The sequence below is a fragment of the Apteryx rowi genome, unplaced genomic scaffold (genome assembly GCF_003343035.1).
Source record: "Apteryx rowi isolate R43461 unplaced genomic scaffold, aptRow1 scaffold_23, whole genome shotgun sequence".
Lineage (NCBI taxonomy): Eukaryota > Metazoa > Chordata > Aves > Apterygiformes > Apterygidae > Apteryx > Apteryx rowi.
This window is the reverse complement of record NW_020448641.1, coordinates 913,654-939,533: the sequence shown is the minus strand read 5'-3', so window position 1 is coordinate 939,533 and position 25,880 is coordinate 913,654. Positions and strand designations below refer to the sequence as shown.

General features: G+C 36.8%; 1 protein-coding gene across 3 annotated transcripts; it reads left to right on the top strand.

Annotated features, from left to right (window-relative positions):
- Window positions 1-25,408, top strand: PPP2R2D (protein phosphatase 2 regulatory subunit Bdelta). Of its 3 annotated transcripts, XM_026065569.1 has the most exons (9): window positions 1-122; window positions 8,949-9,046; window positions 12,337-12,502; window positions 14,280-14,392; window positions 17,983-18,160; window positions 19,117-19,281; window positions 20,729-20,898; window positions 20,996-21,087; window positions 23,258-25,408. In XM_026065569.1, exons 5-9 carry the CDS (start codon window positions 18,001-18,003, stop codon window positions 23,535-23,537), a joined length of 867 nt encoding a protein of 288 aa, XP_025921354.1. In that variant the 5' UTR covers window positions 1-122; window positions 8,949-9,046; window positions 12,337-12,502; window positions 14,280-14,392; window positions 17,983-18,000; the 3' UTR covers window positions 23,538-25,408. The 3 variants fall into 3 exon arrangements, with proteins under 3 accessions (XP_025921354.1, XP_025921352.1, XP_025921353.1); XM_026065567.1 differs by lacking the exons at window positions 1-122; window positions 8,949-9,046; window positions 14,280-14,392 and having other exon boundaries at window positions 12,374-12,502; window positions 23,258-24,155; XM_026065568.1 differs by lacking the exons at window positions 1-122; window positions 8,949-9,046; window positions 12,337-12,502; window positions 14,280-14,392 and adding an exon at window positions 14,401-16,498 and having other exon boundaries at window positions 23,258-24,155.
- The last annotated feature ends 472 nt before the right edge of the window (window positions 25,409-25,880 follow it).

Sequence of the window (25,880 nt, the reverse complement as noted above, 5' to 3'; positions counted from 1 at the left end):
TGACTGTTCTCACAGCCAAAGCACAGAATCTTCATTCACCCAGAAGCAAATCAGTGAGAGAGATAAAAATGAGGAGAAAGGAGGAGATGGTGAAGACTAAAAATCGATATTGAAGCCACTCGGTAATAATCAGAAACGTGTAATAACTGAAGTCCTGATAGCTCACCTGACCCTGTCAGTAAGCGTGAGGGTGGGCTCTGGTTAGCAGCGCGGTGCCTGCTGGCAGCTCTGTGCTGTTGCCTCTGTGTGACGGCAGCGCTGATCCAAATGCGAAGAACTGTCAGCTGTTATGCCAGCTCCTCCTCCTGCCCCCGCAAAAGCCTTTTAATGCAAATAGATACCTTACTATTAGTGATGTTGTTGGAGCGTTCCCATGGAATAAATGTTAATCTGGTAACAAGGCAGTTCTAAGATACTGTGCATCTTTAACTTGTTTTGCTTGAATATGATTTTGATTTCTTTTTAATCTTTTTTTCATTACTTACTGTTTAACAGACATTGGTTGCTACATTTCTTCTTTTGCTTTGACTTACTCTGTTCCCTCTAATGGCTCTCTTCATATCTTCTATCACGTCACTGTTCTTACTTGCTCCTTTTACATTCTGTTATTTCATTCCATTTGATTTTTCGCTTAGTCGTTCTGAAATGTTGGTTCCTTGCCATTCTCTGCATAGGCCCTGGCTAACCGTATTTTTAACCAGTTCTGTCTTGAAGTGCTATATTACTGTCAGCTGTTGCAAAGGAGAGTTCTGTTCATTATGTTGCCTTTTTTTTACAGTCCAGCACAAAATCGGAGTTCCTGCTTCCTGATTTCCAAGTGGAATTAGCAGCACATAACCTGTACTCATCCCCTTTTACACTCTCTGCTTCATTTCCATCCACTGTGGGAGACTATAGTCTTCAGTAACTTTCTTCAGCTGTGGAATAAAATACTTTCTAGAATAACAGTGGGGGAGGTGGGGGAAGGTGTGTCACCTTTGAACTTAATTACAGGAGAGAAATGTTCTTTCTATGTTTAGTTTCCATTGGCAATCTCCTTTACAGTTTATGCCAGCCATCTGGCTTTGTTCCGTATCCAGTCATTTCCTCTCAAAGCATGAGCCTCTTCAGAAAGTTTCATTTCAGAAAGTTCATTTCTTGGATCTCTAGGACAGATCATCAAAAAGGTGTTACATATTTAAAAGATTTCTCAAGGTAGGGAGAGCAGGAGAAAGGTCTGCGGACTTGCAGTTTTTCTCAGTCTCCGAACTGAGTATGAACCTGTGTTACTTAAAATTTCCAAAAATATAAAAGACAAGATCCCTTAGGAGTTAAAGCAGCCTCCCCTTCACATAATCCTCTAAAACAGTGCRTGTTTGGCTTCTTTGTCCATTAAATGTCTGAGGAGAGGGCTTTTAACAAAAGAGTCTTTGAACAGCGTAAAAGAACGAGAGAAAAGTTGATGCTGCTTGTGTCTAGTTAGTGCTAAAGCGTGGTCCGCAGCCCCAAATGCATGAATCTGCTGGCTCAGGTAAAAAATAATTACTTTTTCTCAGTTTTGGGGTTCTAACTAAATAGTAATATGCAGCCAGCTCTAGAGGGAGTATTTATGTTAGCTAATTTTAAGTGTCTAATTTAGATTTTCTGGATATCTTGCTTTCTCCATTGCCTAAACAGAGAGTCCCAGCACTGAAATCTCTGTCAGTTAGGAATACCTAGTATGAATTCTTTGTGAGATTAGATTAGTTTGGAAGACTAAGCTTGATTTTTTTTTTTTAATTATTTTTTTTTCCACCCTCCTTTTTTTTTTAATATATCTCAAAATCTCTCCCCCTCCCCCCAAAGTAAATTAGCCCAGGAGACTTTGGAGGCCTAAATTTATAAACTTTGACAGAATAATGACAGGAGTTTTGTGATATGCAGAGATGAAGATTAAGCAATGGTTTTAAAAGACTTGGAGCATTTACATTGAATTTTGAAATTTGTATTAAGGCTTACGAGAGCCTTTGAGTCACTGAGAATGGCTTCCACTACATTATTTTAAAGATATTTTAAAGGTATTTTTAGCTGTCTAACATGTTGGGAGGACATTTGCTACCTATAGAGGTGTTCAGAGCTTTTAAATTGGGAGGATTCTGCAGGATCCTAATCTAGTTGCCAGCATTTTCTCCCTATGCTGCTTTTAATTGACAAGCTTTGAAAATGGCTAGGAGTTTCCTACCCTATACACAGAGTGTAAGTTAGAACTGCTTTCTGAAAGTAAACCTAAAATTTAATTTGCCATGGCAAGAAAGAAACAAATATTGCGAGACTAATATTCTATTGTAAAGCCATAAATCTTGCTGTTCTCCGTGGTTTACAAGAGCACTTGTTTACAAGTTTACTTGGCCGCTTCTGGAGTAGAGAGCTCTAGCCATGCTAGAACATAGAGGAAGGAAGCAAGTCGGACAAACCTCTGTAACTGTTTCTGCATAATACGTAACCCAGGGGTGTCCCGTACGTGAGAAGAGTGCGTTATGATGCTGTACGTCAGGAAATAACATGATGTGTCATCTTTTCTCATTCTTCTGCACGTTTCACTCTAAGGTATTTTGCTGTTATGAAGAAAAGGCTGAAATATTCTGTTGGGAAATAAGATTGTTTGTATGCATAGTAAGAAGAAGTTTTGACATATAATAAAAATACTTTAAAAATTCCAAAGTTAATGTGATCTTTAAGAATCTGCAAAGGCTTGCTTTGTTTTTTCTAAAAGTTTTAAGCTGACGTAGAAAGAAAGAGTGGGTGTAAATGGGTCAAGTAGGCTGAGCAGTACACAGAGAATGATTGATTTGGAGTGAATTTTGCAGTTTACCTCTAGGCTCATAATTTTTGGATTTTGCCAGTTTTGAAACAGTATAGTGCTGAGAATACTGATGGAATTACTCCAGGGTTCATTATGCTTCAATGAAACATTCCTGTAGGGAAAAGTGTTGTTAACACTAATGTTACACTAATTGTAACACTAGTGTTAAAGCATTAGTGCTTTTAAAAAGTTGATTTATCATAGTTTAAATTTTTCTTGGTAACTTGGATAAAGTGCACACATACAACAACTATGACAGTCTTTTCCAGTTCTTGTGGTCAGCACATATTTGTSTTTCATTTTGGAACAAAGTATGCTGCTAGAGATTTTTTTGGTAATTTTTAAATAAAAAATAGCCTAAATCTTAAGCAAAAACTAGACCTTTCTTGAGATTAAAAAAATCCTCAAACATTATGTAAGAGGCAAGTATTCAGTGTTTTTTTTCCTTCCAAGGGAGCTCTTCAATGGCTTGTCAATGTCAGCTCCATGACAACAACAGTAATCTTCTGTAGCCTCTGTAACCTCCTCCTTCAAAACTCTTTTTTTTGTCATTACCTTATCTAAAACTTAATTTTTATTCCTGCTACACACAGAACTCATTTTGATTGCTGTACTTCAACGTACTGCTGCCATAGTAAGTGTCGATAATACTTTTACAGGTGGTGCAAGGACTATTTCATCCGTGGGGAAAAAAGGACCATTTCTGCTGAATGAAATGGCCACAGTGTAGTCAGGTGGCAGTTCACATATGTTTCTCCCACAAGCGAGCTCTATTCCTAACTTCGCTTTCCCCAGATAGTCTGGTTTTGTGCCAATATGCCACCTCCACTTACCTATTCCCAGGCAGCATGCTGTCGCAGATGCGTGGAGAGTAACGCACTTTACTCGTAAGAGAGAAGCAGCACCATGTTTTATTGCAGTAAGATAGTGATTTAACAAAGTTCAGTCATAAATAAGGCAATGATTTAACGAGGTTCGATGGCAAGGTTCACTCAGTTATTTACTGCATGGAGGACAGGGTCAGATAAGTGTCAAGAAGACCCTCCCGTTGAGTCACGAGGTTCAGACTGGACCCCCTTGCTTTCCAAACTCCTCCTCGGAGGAGCCTGGGTGTGGCTAGATCCAATCCTAGTCTCAGACTTGGTCAATGGTGTATGTCTGAAGGAGACCCTCCCATGGAGTCACGAGGTTCGGAAAGGACCCCCTTGCTTTCCAAACTCCTCCTCAGAGGAGCCTGGGGGCGGCTAGATCCAGTCCTAGTCTCAGACTTGGTCAATGGTGTATGTCTGAAGGAGACCCTCCCATGGAGTCACAAGGTTCAGAAAGGACCCCCTTGCTTTCCAAACTCCTCCTCAGAGGAGCCTGGGGGCGGCTGGCTCCAATCCTAGTCTCAGACTTGGTCAATGGTTTATGTCTAAGGGATTATGTGCACAATTAATCAGAGATATAACTCAGCAAAGTTTCGCGAAGTTTGCAAAGTTTCAGCATGCTATTAATCACTTACCGAGGATCTGTGGCAGGTAAGGAATCCCTCAACTTTGAGGAGTAACCTTGAGAGGCGTCCCTGCTCAAGAGGAGGCAGCCTGCTGCCATGCAGCAGAGCTCAATGGGCTCTGGGCTGCCCCCTATTTATGGGGGGGAGGTGACTGACTCATAGTCATATTTGCATGCTAGATGGGTCTTAGTTGGTGCATGCTCAATTAGCCCCTGCCTACGTGCTGCTTACAGGGAGGTCAGGTTGAGGGGGAGAGAGCACATGGGGGGGGGGGGAAGGAGCAGCCCGTCACATGTTTGTAATAGATTTTTGTGCATCATTTCAGTGACATTTAAAATTTCAGACAGCATTTTCCAGTAGGCAGTCAGTTGGCAAAGAGAGACATTCTGCACTGGCATGGTCATTTTATCTATACATCTTGTTTACTTTTTTTTTTCCCCCTAAAACCTTAGAATTCAGGCAGTGTCTGGATTTTAGCATTTTTCTGCAATGCTTAGCATAATGGTACCCAGTATTCAGTTTGGACACCTAGCACTGCTAGTAAGCAAGAGCTGTGTCAGACAAGTGATGTTGACTTCTCATGCACATTAAAGCAAAAATGATGTTTAGTGTATTTTGAGAAAATAAGTCGATAAATACTTTGATAGTATACATGGGAGAAACTATTAGTCTTTTTTTACTTTCTGAAGCTAAAAGAAGAAGTGGTTTTTATGAATTCATTCCTTTGAAATAATTGCATATGTTAAGGAGTGATTTATTCTTACTAGGACAGYGTAATGTTTCAGAGAGTAAAAATGATCTACACTTGAATGGCTTTCAGATTTCATGGTAGTAGAATAGTAGTTTTGCTGGTGGTAAATCTTTGTAACTTAAGAGCTACTTAATGTTTGAGAAGAGTACTGAATATATCATAAACTTACTCTGTCAAGTCACTGCACCTTGAATTGAGTACCTCATCTGTTCATTTCTGTTTTCCTTGGTTTTCTGCTTTCCTGTGGTGTCTCCTGATATGCCTATTTTTATGTATATAATTGAGTGATACTGGGATGTAAGAGTTTTACTTTCTTTATTCTAGCACTATAGTCAACCTTAGAGTAGAATTGAATGAAGAGAGCATTTCCAGCTAGTTCAGGGCATGCTGGCTTCCTCATTTTACTCCTAAATTCTCTGTTTATGACAAGATATTTGGTATTCATAACTATAAAACCTCTTAGCCAGTCAACCATTTGTAATGAGCTATAATTTATACATTCACACAATTTAGGCATGTATTGGGTGCAAAGCAAATGTGTAATTGTGGAAATGATTAACATGGATCAGTATTGAGGCCCAACAGCTATATTAGTCACATACAGAGGGGTTTTTTGTTTGTTTGTTTTAATTGATTCTTGAGTCTTTTACCTCTTGTTCTTCCAGTCGTTACCATGGAGGAAGAATGTGTTGGCTTTAAAACATTTTCAAATTACCACGTACATGTATTATGCAAGTTGTATTGAAAGGGCCTTGTTTAAAATGCTCAGAATGCTTAAGATACTTTAAATCAGTTTGTTTCTAAATGTGGATAACAGTTCTTTGGGGGAAAAAATGTACATCAAAAGGAAAGAAAAAAAGAAAAGGAAAAATGAGTTTTCCAGCTGGAAATACAGGGATAGCGAAAAAAATATAAAACTTGTCTGCAGGTGTACTAAACTTTGTTTTTTTGCTTTCTTCAGTGTATTCAGCAATTTTCCTTAGAGATAGATTTTCCCTGGGAATTCAGCAAATTCTGCACTCCCCCCAGGATCGCACCAGCTCAGATATGTTTTGGGGATGAAAGGTTGCTGTTGTCTTGGCTCTGTTAGACGTAGCTAACTGGATCACTCACGTTTCGAATTTTCCATTTATCTACTGCTTCTAGCATTAACCAAGCATATGCATCTATGCATACCTCATTCACTGATCACTCTTAACTTGTAAGCATGTGCCCTGTGTAAGGCTTCACGTGCAGTATTTCTCGTGCCATATGATTTGTCACTTACGTTTTTTTTAAAAAAAAGTTTGCTTTCATTCTTGGAGGAAAAAAAAATCCAGTTATCAGAAAGCTTTGCATGGACCAGTTCATACACTCTTCATGTATGTGATACCCCGCTGCCTTTCTGAGTATCTGTGGTTAAGCTAGAGAAATGTGACGAGCTTTGGAAAAGTGAAATAGTATATCAGCTTTAAGGGTAGACAAAATTGTTCTGTTTTGGGGGTAGAAAGTGTATCAAAGAAATGGTTCAAATTATGTACAATGTAACCTGTGTATTCTTTTTGACTTAATTGGAGTAAAAAGTATGAACAGGATTGACTGAGCAATCAGTGTGCTAGAAATCCCAGTCTCTTCATAGCCATTTTAAACTCGGTTTGTTTATCATCTCCTCAGTTTGGTTTGCTTACAGTGTAGGAAGGGCAGGTGTTAGTGCATCAATAATCCGAGTTTTCTTTAACCTTCCAAAGAGAGGGACAGAGGTCCCATTCACATGCAGACTGACAGATCTTGTATCGTTGTTTAAACTTCTTGTAGGCATTTTAATTTTTAACACAGAGGTTCAGTGAAGAAAAATGCCTGTAAAATGTTATTGCTGTGCATAGTTTCTAGGCAAGTGGAATAGATAGCTTTTTTTATTTATATCTTTGAATTGAGGAAACATATCGTACCACTATATATGGTATCATGAGATTTTTTTATATATATTTATGTATATGTAGGTATAAATATATGTATACATGTACCACTATGTCTTAAGATTTTATTAGTGAGGTGTTACAAGGAACTCGTAATACTAAGGCAATTTCTGAAGTAAGGGATCATTTAGTACTAGTGAAACCTTTATATCATATGTTATCTTCAGTATTTAACTTTATTGCTGTAAATCCATTTTAGCAATTTGGAGAGGGGAGTATTGTCTTGGGTTTGGGGGGGGGGGGTTGTGTTTTAAATATTTCTGTATACAGTCTCCTACTGAGGCAAAATGATCAGGTACCAGAAACGTAAAATTGGGGAATAAATTTTTATTCTGATGATACTCTTAGTAAAAAGTCAAAAAAGATTGATTCCTAATAACTTGGAAAGAGGTCATCAGTGAAGGGATGAATTTACAAAGAATTCTGTGATTCGAGTTTAGAAATGACTAAGGAGTTTTAATGCTGGTGGTCACTGTAGTTAGACATTGCGATGGCAGCTGAAGTTAAGTTTGTGAAGGGAGAGCAAGGTATGCTAGAGACACTAGTTAAAAGCTAACAGTATAGCTAATTTTGAAAAATTGATTAGGGAAAGACTTGATTTTTCACTACAGAGTGTGTTCAGCAATAGTGTAGTTTTTATTCTCTTGCTTTGGGTCTGTTTTAAGCAAGTCTGCTGAAGATTCTGGATTAGCCATTATCCAGTTCTTTACCAAAATGGAATCTCTTTGTAACATTTTAAAGAAAGATGAATATAGAAATAGAAGTGTCCAGAAGCAGATTAGTAGTATAATTTTGAAGGCTGGGATAAATCTGTAGGAAGCTTGTGATTTTTTTTTTTTTTTTTTGGGGGGGGGGGTCCCCCCCCACCAAAGATCTCTGTACACTTGGAAGCAACTATATGAAGGGGATCTGATAATAATTTAAATATGTATGATATATTGAGAAAGCTGATTAGAATGTCTAAACATCTGCCTGCTAAGAGTGGGGGGTTACTCAAAGAGATTTAAAGTTTGAATTGAAACTATCAGTCGAAAATGACATATCAAAATCAATACAGGAAAGTAACTTTTTATCTAGTCTCCGATTACAGACTCTGAAACTAATTGATGTGAAATACTTCCAATTTTACAAATTGTTTTTACCTGCATAATACAGTGATGCATTTACATGGCTAGCCAACAACAGTGTGATTAAAATGTTTACTTACAACTTTATGCTATCAAAATGTGTGTGGTTGTTTTGTCTGATTGTTCGTTTTTACCGTGTGCTTAAAACCTGACAGACACAGACCTTAATTAGCTCTTCTCTTGGTTAGAGATTGCTTGATAACAATTATTTCTTTATTGCCACCTCCAAAGATTTCTTGTGGCCTGTGGTAGAGCATCTATCATCAGTGGTGAATAAATGCTGGTTGTTTTCAGGGTTTGACTCGGAGGGAGCTTAAGTCAGTCTAAATTGGAGCTCCTGCAGTCTTTTTCTTTGCTCTCCTGTTTCTTCGCCTGCCATCATCCTTGCCTCTTATCTGCTGTACAAGTGCTGATGATTCTGCACTGAGTTGGTTCAGGAAGCTAAACTGTCAAACTTTTCTTTACTTTTTTTATTTTTTTATTATTATTTTTTGGCCAGCTTTTTTCCTGAACTAGCTGCATAAATACTCAGCTTAGGGGGAAGGCAGATATGTGCCAACCTTACTGTGATCAGTGTAAGCTGCAGTGATACTCCAGAGTAAGAGAGAAAATGTTTTACATTTGGGGGGGGGGGAAAGGCTCTGAAACATGGCGTAATTTTTGGATACAAGGATGTAAATCAAATAGTTCTGCTGTTGCTTTAATACAAGTTGAATAATTTTGTTTTGTGTTCAAGTCTTGAAACGTCTTGATTTGCTTTACACATTACAGTGCTATTTTATTTCTGTTCTGTTTACAGCTGATATTATTTCAACAGTTGAATTTAATTACTCTGGTGATCTTCTTGCGACAGGAGACAAAGGTGGCAGAGTGGTTATATTTCAAAGGGAACAAGAGGTCAGTGCCATGAAAAATAACAGTGCTATTACACTGCTCTTGTGTTGCACGGTCTCACTTCATCTTTTCATGCTGCAACTTTTAAATGGTTTGATAGTTTTCTCAGAAAATCCTAAATTGTCCAAATCTCTAAATATCTGCCTCTTATTGAACTCAGTAGGTTGGTTTGGTGGTAACCCCCCCAAAAGAAAAAGATGACCACTTTATATATGTGCTTAGTATGCTCAGTATCATCTTGCAGAATTGCCTGTGGACTTTCTCCTAAACTTTATGCTTAGGGTCAGGTTGATTTAAGGTAAATACTAATATTTTTGAAAATAGTTTAAGAAAACAAGTTTATAAAGGAGAACACATGTTAAGCTGCAGGAGAACAGGAAAAGATGATTCAGAAACTGAAGAATTAACCATCTGGTGTGTTTTAGGAGCCTATGGCTCTAAAACAGTGGGAGCAGCTACTTCTCCAGAAACACCTGGGCATCCTAGACCCAGAGGGTAGGAAGACATCTCCCCTCCCAAAGTTATGTGGCTTTTCCGCTGGATCTTTGGAATGCTGTTCAGTTGTGTGATGATACTGTGCAATATTCTGCTTGTTCATCAACACAGATACATTACTGAGCTTTATATAACCACAGTGGTGTGCACTGGAAGAGCGCACTAAATGCTGACTTACTAACTAGGCCTTAACGCAGACAGATGCTTGTTGTCCCTTATCATGTCTGTGAGAAACCTTGATTTCTTTCCTTTAAAGACTGAACTTTTCACGTGGCCTTTTTTTTTTTTCTTGCCACTGAGGAGCATGCTTATGCTTTTCTTTAAAGAGCTTATGAGAATTTTGGTTTTGAGCCTTTTCTTGCATAAGAAATACCAAAGTTGAACATGGAATTTTAATTCAGCTTTTTTGTGCCTGACGCATACTAATTTTTAGGTGTTACATTCTTTTTTAGCAGAATTCCACTTCGTTTGTTGTGTGGTTCAGACGATGCTCAGCTAATGAACAGCTGCTCAATATTTTGCATTTCATCTTTACTATAGTACCATTTATAAAACATTTTACTGAAGGTGACTTATTAGTTTTCAAGTGAGGATTTTGAGAGGTAGTAAAATGAAAATACTGTTGCTGAAAAAGCTGCTGAAATGTTATGCTACTATACCTAGAAAGCTCTTTAGTCTGCTGTATAGACTTAACTAAAGCAAAGAGAGATCAAGGTCAAAAGCGTGCACCTGCTCAGGGTCTTTGGCTTGTTGGCGCTTGTTTAGAGTGGAACTATTATTGGTTGTCTTTCAGCTGTTTAGTGCTCAGTTCTGTAAGTCAAAACCCAGCTGTCAAGTCCTTTCCTCACAGTTTAAAAAAAGTCAGACTTTTCACACAGGAATATTCAGCTGTCTGCTGGGAGCGCATATGAACTGTAGGGAGAGGTGGGCATAAGAGTAATTCTTTCCTGCTCATCTCTCCCCCCCCCCCCCCAGCCAAACATGAGGGTTTTTGTTTTTGTTCCTAACTTAATTGCTATAGGCTTTCCAAGGGTCCACTGTGTGTTACCAGCTGGTAAGTTAATGTGCTCAGTTCACTGCCACTAGCTCATCAGCGTTCAGTTAACATTCTCCCTTCCTATATCCCATTCAGGAGTTAGAGAACTTGTGTTTTTTATTGAAGGAAAAGACCCATGGAATCAAATGACTTCAGAAACCAAGCTGCTTATTGTCTTGATACGGGTTTAATGCATTCATTTGATAGGTTTTGATTTCTTTGCACACAGATGAAGTGACAWGCTTCAGCTGATCTAACCCAGAACAGGGCAAGGATGTGTGTCATAGTACCAAAGTACTTGTGTCACGTATAAAACTACAGAACTTCTGGAGAGGAGGAAAAAATCTACTCAAACAATGCTGAAAACATAAGTAAAATCTTACACTTTAGTTGAGTTTTAGACTAGGTCAATAACAATCCAGCATAGTTATAAAATTTCACATATAGAGTTAACCAAAACTCCACACTTGTGCGAGACAGCAGAAAGAAACTGGCCAAAACAACCTTATCGAAAGCTGCAAAGTCAAGCATGTAAATGCAAGGAAGTTTCAGCACAAAGGTTGCCTTTGGAGCCTTAGGTTGGTGCAGCAGTCTTTAATTACGTGAGTCGCTGCTGCTTTCCCACAGTAACATACCATCAGTCAAGGCGCAGAATAGGCTTTTCCTGGGCAACTGATTCCTGCCTGTCTTTGCAGATGATTTGCTTCTTCTCAAGTGAGTGGTTTCCAATTGTGTTTTATGGGAATTTGGGTTTGGTTTTTTTTCAGAAGTTCTGGGCACACGCAGCCCTANNNGAGAGCCGTTCTCCAAACATGAACGAGTATCTAACATGAACTTACTTGAAAAGCTAAATAACTAGATACCTCAAATCTGACATTGCAAATCAGTGGATACTTGTGACTTTGATCTGTTCCTTGGTACCTCATCTACCAAATGAGAATAATACAAAGTTGTCCTCTAATTTTATAAGGGAAAAAGTTGTTTGCCTGTTTGTGTAATAATCTTCAGTATATCATGATGAACACTATAGAAAGCCATAGATGAAAGTGTGGTACTTCCTTCCCTCAAGATTTTTAGAATGAGAAAGGTTGTCAGAGTTTAAGTATAAACCTTGATACCTTTTCTGTGTACAGTATTTGTTAAAGAGAGTAGGAAGGAGCCAGTTCTAGTGCTCGATCCTTCTGGCCCTTCATCAGTGACTTTTTGTAGTCATGATTTTATAAAAACATATTTAAGGACATAGAACATAGTATAATTAAACATTTGATAGTCTGGAAACCCAGCATTATGACCATAACTTGGTGATTAAAGGAGTGAGTTTTGGGTGAGGACAGGTATGGAGATAAGTGAAGTGGGAAAAGTAATCCCTTGGAGGTGAAGGTTTAGGATTTAGCTAACCTCTTTGCTCTGATTTTGTTGAAACTGCTTGGTAGTCATAGTATAGCCTAGACCTCTTCAAAACAAACGCAGGAACTCCTTTGCAAACAATGTGCCTCTTTAAAGTACTTTATTTGTCTAATCACAGAACCTATTCTATTATTTATATATAAAGCTATTTTTTAAAAAGTAAGTCTGTGTGCATTATGGTGATGCTAAACTGGATACTACCATAGAGTAAAAATGTCAAATTCATCAAGACCTGTTGTAATAAGTTTACTTTCTAGTTGACACTTACTTTACAATTTCTAGTCATTAGTTTGTATGTACAATTCCTAATGAACTGAGTAACATCAGTTTCAAGAAATATTATGTTTCCTTTCAGAATAAAAGCCGTCCTCATTCTAGGGGAGAATATAATGTTTACAGTACCTTTCAGAGTCATGAACCTGAGTTTGACTACTTGAAAAGTCTAGAAATTGAGGAAAAAATTAATAAAATTAGGTGGTTACCGCAACAGAATGCTGCTCATTTCCTGCTGTCTACAAATGGTAAGGACACTTTATTTTTGCAAAAAAACTTTTTATACCTCATTTAAATATTATCTTACCCTTGATCCATTTGTGATTTTTGGGGGTGTTTTGGGACTGTTTTAATGTCTTCTCTTGGTTCTAATTATATGTAAAATATGTTTTGATTGTAATACTGTAGGTTACTGACTTACCGTAAATTTGTAGTGAAGCAGCTACGTAACAGGCATAATTTAATTCTGTGGATATGCTGGCCATGTTATCAATGTGCATACCCTGTTACTCTGCCTTTTAGTTTGGATTCTGTATAAAGGGCTTCCCAGTGTGCTGAACTGTAGTAGAAGTCTGAAAGCGTGACTGATGGTTTTTCTGATCCCACACGTGTTTTAAAGATAAGCATTTGAAATTGAAACACAGTGGTTACAGTGCTCTTTTTGCTTTTCCAATACCAAAACATGTGCATCCTTAGAAGAGCCCAAGGTTTAAAAGGCAACAGTCACATTAAAAGTAGTAATCTGTAGTATTTTCATTGTGGACCTTAGAATACGTAGATGCAATGCAAAAATTACAAGTTGGAAAGGTAGCGATGCCACCTTTTCTTTGACCTGTTAATTATTTAAACATTTTTATTTATTCCAGTATGATATTAGTTGTTACTTATATTACTGGTATAATCAGTGCTATGATTATTAGGACCGTTTCATTTTATTGTGTCATGGAGCAAGCTTTAATATGTAGAACTGTGCATGGAAAAACTTGCTTTTATTGTCAGAGGAATAAGTATTGCTTCTAAAAGTTTGGATCACTTTTTTCCTTGTGCTTAAATGATCTTATAAAAGTGCTGATGTATTTTCTGCTGTACAAAACTTTAAAAGCAAGAATGACTTCTGTCTACAGTACCTTGAAATCTAAAACTGTCTTACTTTGACCTAATTCATATTAAATTCAAAGCAGTCTTAAACTTTTTTTTTTAATCTTAAATGCTTTAAAAATACTTTGCGGTTTGTGGAGGAGAGGTTTGTTTCCAGGTATCTATAGATCTCATTCTTGGTTTATACTTACATTCTGTATTTGGACAGACTTCCCTTAGTAAGACCTGGGAAGTACATGCCTCCGGGCATGGAGTCCTAAAATAATGGAGCAAGTTCCTGCTCTCTGTTACTGCCTTTGGTTGTCTCCTAGCAGACGCTTAGAACAAATTTGGGTTTCCTTAATTTGAGGTAGTTATAAGTAATTCATGTTTTCCTAGGGTGGTTTGTTTTTTTTTTTCCTAGCATTTGTCTTGTTAGTTAAAATGGGTTAGGTAGTCAGTACAGGGCTCTCTAGTGAATTTTGGTAATTGGTGTGTGACACTTATCTTGTGAAGGGTAATTTCAATGAACGATAGGTTTAGTGCCTTATTGTTCAGGTGAAGACTTGTGTTTTATTCAAATTAAATATTACAATAGATTGAACATGGAATCTATTTATCTGTATCTTATTTTTCCTTTTCACTGATACTTTCATTGATTTTTCCCATCCCCACCCTTTGAGTGAATGTATTTGGGCTTTTTTTTTTTCAAATGTACCAGTTCTGTTAAACAGTACAACTGAAGTACTGTTGCATTATACATTGTAGTATATATAGGGAGGATTGTATTTTATATCATATTGTTGTTCAAAGGACTCCAGTGAGGTTCTTTGTGGCAAGCAGTGGACCCCTAGATGAAGAAATAATACCCACTCTACTGACTCTGTTATTTAGTGATTTATTTTGAATTTAATTCATTTCAAGGATGTGAATTTTTGTTGGTTTTAGATAAAACTATTAAATTATGGAAAATAAGTGAAAGGGATAAAAGAGCCGAAGGTTATAATTTAAAAGATGAAGATGGAAGACTTAGGGATCCTTTCAGAATCACAGCGCTACGGGTATGTTTCTGCTCTTTGGCTTTAAATATTTTTTTCTCATTTACTTCTTTACCTTTGTACTACCAAAGTTGTCATCTGAAATGTGTAGACTAGAAATGATATTTTGGTCAGGGACACTGAAAACGTTTATAAATGGAGATACTTAATTATGAAGACATACCTATAAGAAAAGGTTGGTTTGGAAAACTTAAGACAGACCTCCATGGCTTTAGTATTTGATTATTAGCTTTCCAATATGCTTTTCTTGGAACATCTTAACATATTTAAAATGGATTTGAATTTTAAGCTCTTTTTAATTAAAAATACTTTGTTAGAAACAGCATTAGTCCACCTGAGTATATTCAAATTGACTGTAAAAATTTGTAAAAAATTGAGCTGTAAAAATATAACAGACTAAAGATATTCTGGCCTAAAATTGCAGCATTTCAGGATGTCACCAATTGAGACCGCTATACTCTGAACTCAGTTTACAGAAAGTATGGATTCATAATGCTTTGTTCATAAAACAGTCTAATGTTTTGGTGCAGTATTAAGAATAGTGATAAAAAGTTCAGTCTGCACTTTCTAGTTAATCTAAACTATTACACCTAGTCGTTCTGGCTTAATTATAGCCGAGGAGTGTGCCGATAGACTATGATTACTTTTTTAAACTGAATGCTTCTGACACATACTTGTAGCCATATTTATTTTGAAATAAGAATGGTGTTTCAGAAGAGAAACTTGCTAGTTTTTTTATCATAAAACTCTTTAATGTGTCTAGAAAAATAATTTCTCTTTACTTTGCACCACATAAATTGTTATCTATGACTAAAAGTGACTTCTCTTTTCCTTTTTGGCACAAAACAACAAAATATGCAGACCGTTACAGGATGAGAGATGTTGGACGATAAGCCACAATAAATTTATTTATTTCAGCTAGGAAAGTAGAATGAAATCACAGATTTAAAGTATTTAACTGAAATAATGGAAGAGCATGTAATACATTTTGGTCACGTCGTCTTTGTAGCTGAGGTTTTAAAAATGCTATGTATAGTGAGCCACAACTGAATGAAACGTACTGCTGGATGCTTCAGCAGATTCAGCTGATATGATTCAGTTGCGTTGGTGCTGAAAGTTATTAAACTTGTTCAATGTTTTACTTAAATTTTGTCCATTTAGGATGAAGCCTGTTTCCCCCGCAAAATATGTTGGGGGACATACGTAGAGAACGCTTTTATTTCAGTATGCAGAGGCCCTTGTCTTCTCGTCCTTGCTGTGGCTAATACCAGCAGAGGATAATGCTGTAGTGTCTGTGCCACTAGTAAGGAAGAGTAGGCACCCAGCTTAACCTTCATCCTCCCCGAGTGCTGATCAGTGAAACTGGCAGGTGGGGTCTCGTCATTGGGCTTTAAGTGTAGTCTATGTGAATTTAGGAAATATTCAGCTTTGATTGTACTGATAATTCAGTTTTTGCTGAATATTTCTTTAACTTTGTATTTAACTTTTGGGGTCTTTTTCCTAGGAATAAGTCTTAAAATTTTAAACTGTTGGGAATTCTACAGTTAGGTTGAAGGTGTTTTTGTCAGAGGTCAATTCTGAGCATTTGCAAAACTTAATGTATACTTGCTTTTTTTGTTTGGTTGGTTTTTTCCTACCTTTGTAGTGATGTAATAGTATAGAGTTGGTGCTCCAAACCTGGGACCATTTAAAGCATGAGTTCCTGAAATGGAATAATGATTTTTACCATAAATAGGAATTAAACCAAGATTCTCACTGCTTTCAGAGCTTGTGTCACTATTGGTGTTTGCTGGGATTATACAGTTTTTTCTTTCTTTAAACTGAATATTGAACTGAAGCTTTAGGTATACGTGAGCCTAATGCATAGTCATGTTGGGAAAGGGCATCCAGTTCCTCTGGAAGGTGTCTTTCTACTCAAGTATGTGAGAGCCAAGATCTGATAGGGTCTTCAGATTAAAATATCTTACCTTAGCCCCAAATGCAATTGCTAGAATGATAGAAAGTAGGTACAGGTGAAATTTTGGCTTCTACAACCTTGGCCTTATGTAGGAGGAGACTACCCATCTGGAAACATGGAGAGTCCGGAATATGGCTTCATGGTTTTACAAGGTATTGGTTATATCACGGAAGAAGTGTGTGAACATATATTTTAAGCACTTGAATATATTTAGGAAGCGGCAAGCAGAATGGGAGGAAGGCATCAAAAAGCAAGAACCTCCCTCTTAAAAGTTAGTCTTCTAAACTTGCTGTTTTTCTAGGAAAGGAAGGTTGGGGTGAGCTGCAGACGTTGCCAGGCACTGCATCTTGCAGGAAAAGATGATGGAATGAACAAAGTGTGAGAAAGGATTGGGGGAGAGGAGGGAGCTCTCCTTCACCTAGATTTACCTTCAAATATTAGAATTATCAGGATTTGGGGATCTAGAGTATATATAGCTTGTCCTATGGGCTTTGTTTGCATGTTCCAATACAGAAGTATAATCCCCATTTCTGTGTAACAAAGGAGACTCATAGGAGAAGAAGCACTTCAAAGTTGCATCCTTTACATAGAGAGAGACCAGGGCATATCAAAGTACTATTCCTGGTGATTTGCATTAATGCATTTTTGATTTCATAACTGAGTAGGAACTAAGAGCTAAGAACACTCATGGTCAGAAATGAACATAAGAATCAGTACCTAATAAACATGCCTAATAAATAGTAACTGATTAAAATTAATCGTTACCATTTATAATATAAATGGACTGTAAGATAGACATGGCGAAGACAATTAGAGAGCTCTTGGATAATGTGTTTTGTGTTCCGGGAAGAGAGAAGATCTTGGACACACGTAATTTTTTTTCTTGTTTGGATGATGAAAGTTAGCGTTCTGTTGAACTGTGTGTACTAGAGGAGCATAGGATGACCATGGGCAATCTTAAACTATTCATTTGCTGGTCAGTGATAAAACTTGAGAGAGAGGGAAGCTTAATCCACTTCACTGTGATAAGCTATGTCTTCCTTCCAACTAGTTGTGGAAAAAAGTGTCCATGTGTTCATAAAATCAAACTGACTGTTCAGAGTAAACAAATTGTGGGGATTTTTTGCTAGCTTTTCCTTTCACAAGCATTCCTCTAATTTGGGGCAGGGGAGAAGTGCTAGTTTCACATTAACATCATCCTCAAATAGCATAATAAACATGCACTGTTTTCCTGATGGAGGAGGTACAAAGCTTCTGTATGTCACAGGTAACTTTTGCAGAAGTCTGTGTCAGAGGTTTCATGTTGTTAGTATGTTAAGTCAGGTTTTTTGCTGTGAGGATTTGAAAAATGTTTAGAACTAGGTGAACCATTTTTAGAAAAGAAGAAATCCAAGTTCTGTTTTTAGTGTTTGCCATTAGACAAAGTATTGTGCGTTTCATAACTCGGGGTTTGCAACTGTGCTCATTAACTTCTGTGGTTCTGTGAAAAATTAGGACAAATTTATACTCCTGCTGGAAAATTGGGGTGGAGGGATCCAGCAAGTTGAAATTGGAACCCATGGAGTGCGTTAATTTAAATCTTCTGAAACAAATACCTCTTTAATGCCACATTTGACTGTTCTCTTTCATGTTTTAGGTGCCGATATTGAAACCCATGGACCTAATGGTAGAAGCAAGTCCCAGAAGGATATTTGCAAATGCACATACTTATCACATAAACTCTATTTCAGTAAATAGTGATCATGAAACGTACCTTTCTGCAGATGACCTAAGAATTAACCTATGGCATTTAGAAATCACAGATAGAAGTTTTAGTATCCTTCTTTTGTCCTTTATGAACCCTGGAGCACATGTAATCTGTGTGTTTAACAGAATCACTTGAATTTTACTAATCAAAATAAGTGTTTGACTCTAGGTCTTAAAAACCTGTATTTTAATCCCAAGGGGTTTAATACAGGGAAAATAGACCTTTGGATGCTCTCATTCATTCTTGAGTTTGAGCATTCTTTCAGTGGAAAACTATTGATAGAAATACTGTAGGTAGTTTGATTTCTAAAGAGAAGTTGAGGACCTTTGGGATCATCCTTTATTCGTGGAGTTCAGAGTCTATTTTAAATAAGAGCAGAAAGATGAAAAGTAGATCATGTGTTACTGTAAATTCTGTTTTCCATTGGCAAATTCGCTGTAAAATAGCAGTTGCAGAAATATAAACAGAGTGTACTCAAGTTTTCTAAGGCTCTAGGTAAATGGAGAGAGAATGTATATTCGTTGTTCAGTAAGAAGGCATTAAAAAGGAGGTTTGAGAGGGTCTATGAGATTTCTACATAAGAGCTTAATCTTACTGGATGCTTATTTGGCAGTTTGGAGGGTAGCTTCATTCTAAGAACAATCTTTTAACTCTGTTTTGTTTTCTTTTTTTATGTTACTACTATGCAAATAAAGAGCTTATAAGAAAAATACAAATTAATTCTTGGCTCTTTGTGCTTCTGTGGATAGATCTAGCCTATGTTTTGGAATGAATTCTGTATATCATTCTGCTCTTCCTCAGTTATCTCCAGCATACATTAAAACTGATTTGTAAAATCTAGATTTTTTTTTTTAATCTACTCAGGTCCCTTTTACTTTATGCAGATTGTACATGGTAGAAATCGAGATCTTGCCCTGATTATCTGCATTAGATTTGGGTGTATTTTTAACTTTTTTTTAATAGCTATCTGCTAGAAGTGATTTGAATGTAAAATGTTACTTGCCTTTACCAAAACCTTCCCAGATATTGTAGATATTAAGCCTGCTAACATGGAGGAACTGACAGAAGTGATTACTGCTGCAGAGTTCCACCCTCATCACTGTAATGTGTTTGTCTACAGTAGTAGCAAAGGAACTATTCGACTCTGTGATATGCGTTCTTCAGCCCTCTGTGATAGACATTCAAAATGTGAGTTAGTATGCATTTTTTTGTTTTGGTGCAAGATAGACTGTGTAGGTATTCTGCTTATAAATAAACATACCAAGTTCTGCTTATTGGTAAAGAATTTACAAGGTAAGGGGTGGTAGTTTTGTAGAATGGAACATTTTAATTGTCTTGTTCTAGGCCATCAGCAAGCAGAAGTGTAGCATGAGACAATTGACGATCTGACTCTGCTCCTGTTTACCCATTTATGCATCATAAACTGATGGGAACAAGTGCTTTTGGCACCAGTGAGACCTGTCTTCTGTCCAGACTCAGTCTTGGTGCTTCTCAAAGGTATCTGCTTAACAAATGCCAGTTCAGGGCAGTTTATTCACCTTTGCACATTAGGAACTGGTCTGAGGCTGCCAGAATCCATTTAAGTTGTGACCATTTGCACCTACTGGGGTAGAATTTGATCTTGAGAATATGTGCTGAGTTTGCAGCTAGTTTGCAGGGGTGAAACGTGAATGTTCTCAGTCTGCCGAGCCACCTAAGCTCATGTAGGTGAGGAAAACATATGTACTGCAGTGATAAGGAAAACTGCCAGTGCCTTGCACACAGCCTGTTGTTTCTTGTTCACCACTGTGGTAGCAGTGGTTTACTTGTATTACTATTCGTGTAGGGTGACCTACCATATTGATATTTGCAGGTAAGCTTTCTATAGTGAAGATAAGGATTTTATGTTGGTGGAAAGAAATATTTGTACAGTGGGAGATATATAATGCTAAGCTGGTATTACTTAGTTATTAATTAAAGTTATTATTTAAAATTAGTTACTCTATTAGCTGTTAACTTAGTTATTAAAATTTGTTTTAAAAAGTTTTTCACTGAATAACTTCCTGTTTAAAAATAAAGCTAGTCCTGGATAGGTTGCATCATGAAACATTGACTTCAAAGATTATGATGCTCAAATAATATATTGCTTTATCTGCTTTCTAAAACCATACCAATCGCATTTCAAGTGTTGATACTAGTATTTCATTTCAATGGATTGTGTTGTACAACTTTTGTTCGAATGTAAATAAAAACATATCACCCTCTCAAAATACGTGGGTCATGCAATAATATCTTGCGTTGGGGTTGCTGCTGTTTTTTCCTGCTATTGTTCAACATAATTTGTAGATCTGTGTTGTTTATTATACCCATGCACTGTTTTTTAACTTTTCTTCTCTCATTCATCCCTAAGACCTCTGAACTGTAGCTTGCTGATGCTGTGCTCTATTTGAGAGTATGTTGGAGATTGGCATCTAGCAAACTGATGACTAGGAGCCTAACATTGTTCAAAAAGAGACTATTTTAAAAGACTGTTTAACAGCAACCTTATTTTAAAAGAAACTACTGTTATGACTTAAAATTGTGTAAGTACTGAAAAATGTTGGAAGCTGTAGAACTTGGTGTTGGTTTCATTCGTAATTGTATCTTTTATCTACAGTTTTTGAAGAACCTGAAGATCCTAGCAGCAGATCGTTTTTTTCAGAAATAATATCATCGATATCTGATGTAAAATTCAGTCACAGTGGTCGATACATGATGACAAGAGACTACCTTTCGGTTAAAGTATGGGATCTCAATATGGAAAACAGGCCTGTAGAGACATATCAAGTATGGTGGTCACATTTTCTTAAACGTTCATTCTTTTTTTTTYCCCCCCTTCCTTTTCTTTAAAGCTCTCTAATACTGTTTTAAATGTTTCAAAAAGGTTCATGAGTATCTTCGAAGCAAGCTTTGTTCCCTTTATGAAAATGACTGCATCTTTGACAAGTTTGAATGCTGCTGGAATGGTTCTGATAGGTAAGGTGTTTGGTGTGGGGGGTTTTCCTGTTTGTTTTTTCGTTTTTGTCCCATCCCCCCAAGTTTAGGAATTTATTATCTAGTCTTGAAACACATAACCAGTCCTTAGCTTTAATGATGTCATTACTTGAGTGCAAATGAATTGACTTTGCAAGAAGACTTCAGTGGAAATACTTGTCTTGCCTGCAAGTTGTGGAAGCGTTGTAATCAGATAGCAAAGCCAGTTTTATTGACCCAGATTGGGCATGTTTCCTGTCTGTAGATATGGTAATATTGGGTATTAAATGCTTTTAAAATGCATTTAGAACCCCTGGATGAGACTGTGGCAGATCTGGCTTTTGTATCTGAATACTTCATGTTGGCATGTCTGGGGGATTTTTTTTTTTTTTTTTTTTTTTGGGGGGGGGGTAGGAGTTTTGTGAATATATCTGAACTATCTAAAACAGTGACTTGCCTGCCACCAAATACTTGCAAGCTGTTCAGTGAAAAGGCATTAGTTTTGGTTTGATGGTAATGGGATCAGCCTGTGAAACAAGCTTTGGCCTAAAGCTATCTTCTTTTGGAGAACGAAAGATCCACCACATGGTTTAGAAGAGGACAGTGGTCAGGGAAGTCAAGTCTAGTAAGCTGTGTGCAGGAGTCAGCAGAGGGAAACCTACCTTCATCACTATTGCAGTGATGGCTGAGATTGCATGTGCTGCTACATGCCACTTACGTACTAATTTGGTAAGTAAACAATATTAAGGAAAACTGATTATTGTAAGTGTCAGGTTACGAGTGGCTGAGGAGAAGAATGTATCCAAATCTGAGCAAATCTTTAGAAAACAAATTGTTGAAAAACAGGATGCTGTAGTTTAAATCAGATTTAAAAGTAGAAGAGGAAAATGGCTTCCAGGGTCAGTAAAGTCAAGTAGCCTGTTACTCGAAAGGATGTACTTCAGCAGTTAATAACAGTGGTGGAGTTGTGTTTCTTTCTTTCACTGAGGAAATAATCATACTGTATCAGTCCCGTTTTAAAAAAAAAAAAACACAGTATTTACAATATCTAACAGAAAATGTAAAAGATGTGGTATGTGTTCTTCAGCTCTGCTGAAATGCAGTGAAACTGACCCTTACTTCTAAATTTTTTTCAAGCAATTCCAGTCAATCTTACATTAAAAAAAAAAAGTCAAAGTATCATTAAGTTTAGGCTTAGTGTCTGTTATGTAACATATCATAAGAACATAAGTTGTCATAGGTCGTGATGCTCTCCTCCCTTTCAAAAAGCAAAAAATTCTTCCCCTCAGTGTATTCCCTAGTACAACCTGAGCAATGCGTTTTGTGTTGATAGTATCTCAATCAGCTCCTAGTCTTTAGGGTTTTTTTAATGTAATAAAAACAATATGTATTAACAAATAAGATGMCAAGGCTGAGGTGGTTGAGATTTTAACAATCAGTGGGATTTCTGCCTCTTGGAAAATGGCTTTTTCAGGTGGTAAAGTGTTTATATACACAAAAAATGAACATTGCAGCCTAAATTTCAAACAAATTGTTTTGTGAAAGCTACAAGCAAGGTGTTCATTGGAAGTTAGTTATTTGAAAGCATTTTCAGAAGCAAATTTTTTTTCTGCCTTATTCAGAAGCAAGCTTGGTACTGTATAGTGAGCCCGAGTTGTTTCTGAAGGACTGCATCATGTATTCACATAAGGGGTTTCTTTTTGTGATTCAAGGAAACTTTTCTGTGGTTAATCAGTCCATTTGTGTGTTCATGGTCAGCATGTGTACTGTGCAAAGGAGGGGACTTGCATATGTGATGCTGTACTTAAATTAAGCAGTTTTCCGAGGCCTTTGCTTCCACCATGACTTCCAGTGCTGCAGGATAAAAACATAGAGTAGAAATAGGAAATCCCACTTTTCTCACCTTAAGGATAAGGGTGCTGCTGGATACTGGTGGAAGGAGGGGTTGGACCCCAGGGCAAGATCTTGAAGAGAAAGTGGTGGAGTGGGAGTGGTACTAAAGTCTGAACGGAGTTGAGGAAAGGTATATATTGGTGAGGAAAAAAGTGTAACGCCAAATGCAYTTTACTGTGAGCTTGATCTGACAGTCGCCTTGTGTGTAAGAGAAGATAGGGGTGAAATATTACTTCTGTGAAACCTAATTATAGAAGGTTTCTCTTCTGTTTTCAAACAGTGCTATCATGACTGGATCTTACAACAATTTCTTTAGAATGTTTGACCGGAACACGCGACGAGATATCACTTTGGAAGCGTCCAGGGAGAGTAGCAAACCTCGTGCCATCTTAAAGCCGCGTAAAGTGTGTACGGGTGGTAAAAGAAAGAAAGATGAAATAAGCGTTGACAGTCTGGACTTCAACAAGAAGATTCTTCATACAGCATGGCATCCCATGGAGAACATCATTGCTGTAGCTGCCACCAATAACTTGTATATATTTCAGGACAAAATTAACTAAAGATGACTTACTTGAGGACAGAGTCGTCTTCTTGCATAGTTAAGCTCAGTTGTTTATCTGTAAAAGAGAAGGCCTTGTTGTCCTACCAGTGAAGAACATTGATGCACTTACTTCCCTTTAGATAAAGGAGAGAATCTGGCCTGGTTTTTGAGTTCATGGTGTAGTTCTGCCTTCGGTGGGGGCAGGGAGCATGAGTTGCAGTTTTCTGAGAGAAACCCTCTAGAAGCAGAACTGATGGACAGTACTCAATAAGGCCAATACTCAAAACAAATGTATTTATTTAAGTCTGAGCCTTCCTTTCCAGTTTATAGACCAAAAATTTAACACCCAAGAAGAAAAATTGTCATAAAAATGTAATTTCTATCTCTCGCGCTCTTTCTCTGCTGTAATATTTGGGCCTTTTGAAACATATATTGTGCTTAATGCCTGTAAACATTCCTCCTCTGGCCTGTATCTAGGCTTAGGTGTTTTTACCTTTGAGCACTTAGGTAGGTCTTGAGTTGGGTTCGTAGACAGGTTTCCATGAATATTTACTCACCAACTGTATCTATAACCACACCTTCTGGTGTAAACCACTTAATAAAATAACAAGCTATAAAAAGTGTTTTTAAATCTGAAGGTATGTATTCAGTCTTTTTATTTTTTTATTGCATGTACTGAAATTGTGCAAAATAATTCTGATGGGCAGATTTGACAATGTTTGTCCCAAAACACTGATTTTTGGCAGACTAATTGAACTTTTTTGTGTAGTATTTCAAATTCTAAATTTAGTTTCTATAAAACTGTCATTTAGTTTAAGTTGCACCATTTTTGTAAAATGCCATCTGCATACCAAGTAGGAGATTGGAAAGGTTAGTATAAAGATGTCCACAGCCTTAATAGACAGTGACCGCCTTGCACAGGAAGGAAAACAAAACGTTTAACAAAATTTCTTCTTTGAAGAGAGAAACTCAGTTTCTGATGCCTCTCAATGTTAGAGACATGCCTTATGTGCATTATGTTTTTTTAACCGTTTTAGTGTTTGTCTTGAAGATGTACTTTATTTTAAATATTTGGCATAATATATTGTATTTCACATTGCAGTTCAAGCCAGCAAAAAAACTATCTTGATTATGCCAAGCAGCAACACAGCTTAATACATTTTAACATGTTCTAACTTTAGGGGTCCCTGACTAAGAGGTCGGAAAATACTGAGACTACAAGCTGATGTTTCATGCATTTGTTACTGTATCTTTGTTATTGCTAACTTTTTTTTTTAAAGCCTTAGGTACTNTTTTTTTTTTCCTCCAAAGGGGCCTAACATTCATCAACCTTCTCTATACCCTAGACTGGCATGGATGTAAAGTTGTTCCTGAAATTATTGCAGCACATTTTAGTAGCATCACGTAGCTCGAAGTTACAGTCTGTAAAATGTGCCTGCAAATTAAAAATTCTTCATGAAAATTTAGATCCTTTAAGATTCCCAGATGAAATACAGAAGTGTGGTTTACACTCCATTTTATTAAAAATGAAGGTGTATTATGATTACTAAATCAAATATGCATATGCAAGAGCAAAATGTCTCTTTTCTTACCCTCTCAATTAATGTCCGTAGAGTGCCACTCTTGTTCACCGTAAGCTAGTAAGTACAACTAACTTCGAGGTTCTACAAATAAAGTTTAAATTAAAAAAAAACAAAAAACAAAAAACGTATACTGTATATTGGTTGTGACACTATTTGCAAATCTTGAAATGTGGAACTTCTGGGTCATTAAAGCATTAGATTTGACCTTGTTCCTAAAATACATAATAGAGCTAATAAAATGGGATTGTACATACTTGTTCAATTATTTTGACCAAAAAGTTTAATAAATTTTAAATGTTTACCTGGACTTGCTCTGTGTATTTTGACAATTTTTTTTTCCTTTGGTGAGATAATTGGCCAAGTTAGCCAATCTGAAGATTGTTTGTATTTCCATTTTAAATGGTTAGTTTTTGAATGGTCATACCTCTAACTCAGAAAGCCGTCTGTTCATATTCAGTGAATATATCAGTGCTGTCTATTTTTGATCTATTTTTTCAGCAAATGTAAGTGGAATATGAGTAAAAAGAAAAAGGATATGATAAAATCTTCTATTATATAAAAAACATGATTTGCTTGTACCTCTTTCAATTAAATAGATTTTGATTCATGAAATTTTTATCATTCATTTTATTTAAAAAACAATGTTATTGTTAGTTTGACCTGATAAAATTACCGTTCTTTCAGTTTCAGATATTTGCACACAACCACCATTAAGAGATCAGTGAAATAAGTAACATCTAGGTATTTGTAAGTGGTTTGTAAAAGTTCACTCAAGTTGA